Here is a 6,177-nt window from a genome sequence, read left to right on the forward strand (position 1 = left end):
CAGAAATTTTAATACCTTGATCTAAGGCAAATTTATGTATATAAAATGGTAATTTTCATGAATAAAAACCATAATTTATTTTCCAAAACTAACAACGATAGAACCTCAAATACATACAACTTCTTGCATTCAACTCCAAAAACAAATAAATACCTTGTCCAAAAAAGTATAAATCACCTAGGACCAACCATTTGTAATAAATTTGGAAAAAAATTATCAGACCTTAGAATAAATAAACATCTCAAGAAAGAAATTTTAATATTTTCAAATTCTATAACGAATTTTGAAAAGTTTATTGAAAATATAAATAGGTAACCAAGGCAAATTTTTAAATATTTATCATTTAAAAAAAAAGAGGGAAAAAAGAGAGAAAAATAAATAAATCAAGAGCATGCCGTTTATTATACGGGGTGATTATAAAAAAACTATCCCGACATATGGGCCCCTAACTATCATACCATTCACAGAAACTGAATGAAATTTTGGCATAAGGTATTTTGAGGTATGCGCTCAAGAATGATATGGAAAACAACAGTGTCACTCTAACAGTTACGGTTACAGTGAGAAAATTTCGAAAATATCAAATGGCAACACCAAGTTTTTTGTATTGGAATGTGATCTCCATACTGAAAAACACTGAGTAGCGTTGGAATGGCACCTGTAGCACAAAAATCCCCGGAGCTAGGCAAGGAAAAAGTAAGAAGGACTTTGCCGTGCAAAAGAGCATTAATGTTCGTTTCATTCGTCACACCGTTTCTTCGGCTGAGATCCCAGCCTGATTAGTCCTCCACAAGGTCATGTGGAAAATTTATGAAACACAATAAAATGCTTTATTTCATGCTGATTCTCTGTCCTTATTGGTTGTCCTCACTTTTAGCCTATCTACCGCCGGTGATTTTCATGCTACAGTTGCCGTTCGAACGCTATTTAGGGTTTTTCACAATGGAGATCACATTACAATACAAAAAACTTGGTGTTGCCATTTGATATTTTCGAAATTTTCTCACTGTAACCGTAACTGTTAGAGTGACACTGTTGTTTTCCATATCATTCTTGAGTGCATACATCAAAATGCCTTATGCCAAAATTTCATTCAGTTTCTGTGAATGGTATGATAGTTAGGGGCCCATATGTTGGGATAGTTTTTTTATAATCACCCTGTATAAAGGAATTTTTTTTCATAAGCTCTAAGACAGAGCAAATGGGTCCCCAAGAACTGCATGGTGTATGTTTTGTCTTTATTTATTTTGTATATAATTTGTATTCTGTATTCATGTATTTGTGTTTTGCAATAAAAAAAAAATTCATTTTCAAAAATTAATATATAAGGATTGAGGATAACTTGAGGACAACATATAAGGATTCAGAAATGATGATTGGAGAGATATTTAGACTTGAGTCAAAAAGCATGTCGTCATTTGGAGGGATCAGGGGGGCGTTCCCCCTCCTGGCTTTTGAAAATACACTAAAAATGGTATATATATACATACATTCAGTAAATGTTATTTGCCTTCCCCCCCTGGAAAAGAGCCCTGTGAAGAAGCTTGTTTTTCTCAAAAAAGTTCTACAAAAAAATTCCTGTAGGCCAGGATTACACAATAAAAGTTTCGTAAAAGTTCTTTGATAAAACTTGGAAAATTCAACCAATAAGCGTATTGATTATTTGCATCTGCAGATTACATGCAACTGTGCAGGGCTGTAACTATTGGTGGGTAGGGGAAGGGGGCAACTGCCCCGGGAGGCAAAATTTAGGGGGGACCAGCAGTTTTAGGTGGGAACAAAGAGCACCATTACAAAATCATCAAATTTAAAAGTTGTGGGAGTGGGGGGGGGGGGGGCAAAATTATATTTGCCATGGGCAGAAAAAATCCTAGTTACGGCCCAGCACTGTGGACTATACTATCACACTTTTCCCTCAAAATAGCAAAATTGATATATGCGGTTTATGCACAGAAAATTAAAGTAGTTACAGTTACTTCCAAGAACTGGCAGACAAGCCAAACTTCAGGGACCGGATTAAACTAAGCAGGGCCCCAACTAGATACTTGGTCACCCGGAGCAAGTACGCATTTTGGCACCCTCTTGCAATGCTGAAGGAGAGGTTTGAGAATAAAATTTACGCTCCCTTTGGTCTAGCGCCCGGGGCACGAGACCTGCCTGCTCCTCCTAGTTGCGGCCCTGAAACTAAGACAAATTTATAACTCACATTTCATACACACACAACAGCGTAAAAGATGAATCAAACTAACCTGTTTCAGTACCACTTGGAATGACTACTTCACAGAAGCAAACAAAAATATGATCCGGGTTTTGCCTGCAATAAGATTTAAAAAACACACTTAGTGTAATTTAATAAAGGATGACATATGTATTGTGTAGGCTATCAATCCCCAAAGCAGAATGTTTTGCATTATTCTGCAATGTTGTCGGCTGATTGGAAATGTTCTATAGTGAAAATTCCCATATAAGAGTGTGTGTGTGTTCTCTACATTTCTCCTTAAAATTCCTCCAGATTGCTCTGCGATGTACGTCACAGATTTCAGCATATTCTGCTTTGGGGTTATCAACTAATTTGAATTGCAAAGAAATCTCCAACGAATACTACGGAAAATGCAAATTCTTGATGCATTTTGACACACACAGTGAGTGTCATCTACAGAGGAAAAATATATAGCCGCAAATCACGCTGACCAAGGATTTCACTTGGGTTGAATACAAAATCTAAACTCTCAGTTGCTCAGAAGAAAAAAGTATGTCTGTTCCCTTTGAACATCGTGGTCAGAATGACCATTTTGACTATGTGAAGAGACACCTTTTTTCCGTTGAGCAACCGAGGGTTATGATTTGGTATCTGACCCAAGTAGGATCCTCAGTCAGCATGGATTAGTGTTTAAATATTTTTTTCCTCTGGAGATGACAACCACTGTGTGTTGAAATGCATTAGGAATTTTGAATTTTCCCGTATATTTGCCTTATTCGTTTGTGATTTCTTTATGTTCTTGGGAAAAAGAATCCTGGGTATATGTGGTGCAAATCCATCATGATGCCCACAGAACCTCACAATAACACCATCCATAGGCTATTTAAGGACTTCGTCACTCTTCTCCGAATCTAGCCAATTTCCTTCACCAACCGTTCTTGAATCTGCTGCTCCCTTGAACTCACCTGAGATGTATAGCACCTGTAAATAGGTCTGAGGATTGCAGCTGCACTACATCATGAAAATTTGAGGGGCGTAAATTAATGATTAAACAAATTTACTACAAATTATTTTGATTTCAACTGCTTAACAAAACCTTAGCTTGCATCTATCAGCTGTAGTACATCTATGAACAGTACCTTTTTCTAATTAGGCAAGTGTTTTCAACAGAGTCCTTAGCAGTGTTCGCCAATATGCATCTAGATGCGTGATTCATGCATCAATACTTAATTTTACTCTTTGAAATTCTGTTGAAGGAAAATAATCCTCAATGAATCCTACTAAATTTCAAGTCAATTTTTTAAGAGAGCTATTTCTAAATGATAAAAAAAATACCCCTCTTATAAGTTTGAAAAGTGAAACTACTCTTCAAAGTTTGTTTTTTCGGATGACACTGGTCCTCAGCCATGGCCAATTCAATCGCAGGCCAACAAAGCTGGAGATTACATGAATTTATCCATCCGAAACATCAGGCACGGCAACTCAATGTGTTTTGTCACAGGGCACACTCCAACTGATGCACTGGGGATGAAAATGTTGAGAATATATACATATCCGTGGGGAATATATATAATCATAGGGAATATATTCTCTAGGTCAGACAGATAAAGTCACGTGGTCCCTAACTGCTGAGTCAACTGTGCTGTCTTAATGACTAGCCCTTAGAAATTCTCTTTATACTTTTGCACATTACCCAGCCAATCAGAGTGAAGCAACTGTGATGTCATAGAAACGTCACAACAGTGAGGCTACCGCAACTTTTGATCCATTTGGTTGCCATCCATATGTCGCCATATTTCCTGGCGATATTTAATTAATGGATATACTAAATTCCACTCAAATCTGGCATACACGGTTGGTGCAGTGGGAAACTCATGGGACACACAAAACGAAGATTGTGAGTTCGATTCCCCTTTGAACCCATACAAATTTTTTTTCCCCTTTACCATCTTCATTTGAAAAATTTAATTTCTTATTACATTTAATTCTTTTAACCATTGCACCAGTTAAATGTGATTTATATTATAATTCATCACCAATTGTCAGATGCACGGGAATGAGGAAGGGGTTGTTCCCAAATAACGAACGTAGCAAGACAGAAGGAATGGGGGCCGCCCCATACAATAAGTTGTTTATTGAATCACTAAAAAATGCTTTTCATTTTTTTCTGATTTAATCCAAATTTGATTCAGCTGCATCAAGTTGACAATAATAATAGCTCGCGAAGCTGGGCCCTGCTATTATTTATTGATTCATAGGGTGCTGACCCATTCCTTTGTTAATGGTTTATAATGAAAACAGATTCATTAGGAAACGAGACATAGAACTTGCATTGCGGCAAGCCACTGTATTTATTGCATGTCAATATCATTATTATATAATATATCATTATGATCGTTATATTACGGTATTATTAAATTATATGTCACTGTAATATTATCGTGTGAGCAACGATACGTCATGACAAAATAACAGTGAAATCGTTAATAGACACTGGTGTTTGGCGATACGCTGCCAAACGTATCAGCCAGCTTTTTTACAACAAATCGCCTATGCTCATATTACGCATACAGTGATGTTTCTATGCCATCATAGTAACTTAATTCTGATTGGCTGATAACGTGCTCAAGTATAAAGAGTACACAATTTCTAAGCGCTAGTGTCTTAATGTCTGATCCCGAAGGTCTCAAACGCAAAAAGAGCCTTGTTGTTCTAGCCAGGACTCTCGCACGGGTCCCTAAAAATTGATCTGATTGTAAATATTTAGAAGTACCTTTAGAGATTTTGACAGTCTCCCCCTTTTCATAAGTGCAATAGTAGAAATTATATACACATTTTCACGGAGCCACCAAAGGTAGGGCTGATGAGTATCGTCCGGGGGGGGGGGGGCAGCCTCATCACCACATTCTTGTTTTTTGTATAAATTAGCTATAGAGGGGGCTCATGAAAAGTCTAGCCTGGGGGCCCTGCTTCAGGATGTGAAGCCATGGAGATTTTAGAGGGCAGCAAAATGCCGAAGCCCATCCCAAACCTTGAATATTGCCCAAAGATCTTCATACTAAAAAAAATCATTGTTTTTAATCAACAATATGTTGAGTACAGATCAAAGCAACATTGATCTTTTTTTATGACATCAACGAAAACAATTCAGATCAATTAAATCGAAACATAGCTGCACGCATATAGTAATCAATTATTTTTTCTATTACTATGTGAATTAAAAAAATAAATAATTGAATTCATCAATATATATACAAATGAGTCATGTTCACAGTTATGGGTACCTAATGCGAGAGCCCATTTCTCTATTATTTTGATGAAGATTCAACTGATAACCCTTTCGTAGCTGCTCACATCATGACAGTGATTCAGATAAAAAAATTTAAAACTGATAAAATTAGCCAATATGCTAAGACGATGCTTGATTTGTAAACATTGCCATCCTCCCCAACTGCTGAACTGGTGTTGCACCTTGGAAACGTTTGGTCTCGTCGCCACAATGATATCTGTCGATGATGACGTCATGTAACTGATTTGGCAGGCAGGAGATGCATGATGAAAACATATACCATATGTCCCGTTATTACCTCTTTTTTTTTTTTCAATTAAGAAATTCTAATTTTGTCTTACTTTTTATACCATTAAGTCCACTTCGTTGTTACTCATTGTCTAATTCAGAAACAAATATCCTAAAGTCGCAAAAAGATGGGACATCGCCAATTCTGTCTGAAGGAATAGCCAAACTTGAGAAAAATTGCCCATTATGGGTAAAAATCGATGAAAAATCGCTAATTAGTGAGGGGGAAAGAAGTATACAGTGGACTGCAGTAGATTAAAAGAGTTTTCAACAAGTTTCCAACTTCGAGAAGTGAATGTAAGCCGCTCTGCAGTCTTACCTGTTAAAAAGTCTTGCACCACTCACAATTTGAAATATAGATGGCGGCACTAGAAATTCACACACAACTAGAGTTATTAGT

General features: G+C 36.8%; 1 protein-coding gene across 2 annotated transcripts in view; it reads right to left on the reverse strand.

Annotated features, from left to right (window-relative positions):
* Positions 1-5,689, reverse strand: part of LOC149086941 (DENN domain-containing protein 1B-like) — a 29,462-nt gene extending 23,773 nt beyond the window's left edge. The window contains exons 1-2 of one of the 2 annotated variants that reach the window (XM_089231147.1): positions 5,485-5,689; positions 2,250-2,314 (exon numbers count right to left, since the gene is read on the reverse strand). In XM_089231147.1, coding sequence (XP_089087273.1) covers positions 2,250-2,314; positions 5,485-5,501 — 82 coding nt within the window. In that variant the 5' untranslated portion in view covers positions 5,502-5,689. The remainder of the gene's footprint in view (positions 1-2,249; positions 2,315-5,484) is intronic. The other variant, XM_089231148.1, reaches the window with a different exon arrangement.
* Positions 5,690-6,177: the final 488 nt, after the last annotated feature.

The sequence above is a fragment of the Pholcus phalangioides genome, unplaced genomic scaffold, assembly GCF_987345545.1.
Source record: "Pholcus phalangioides strain wild (caught in Gottingen) unplaced genomic scaffold, Ppha-v1.0 ptg000004l_1, whole genome shotgun sequence".
NCBI lineage: Eukaryota > Metazoa > Arthropoda > Arachnida > Araneae > Pholcidae > Pholcus > Pholcus phalangioides.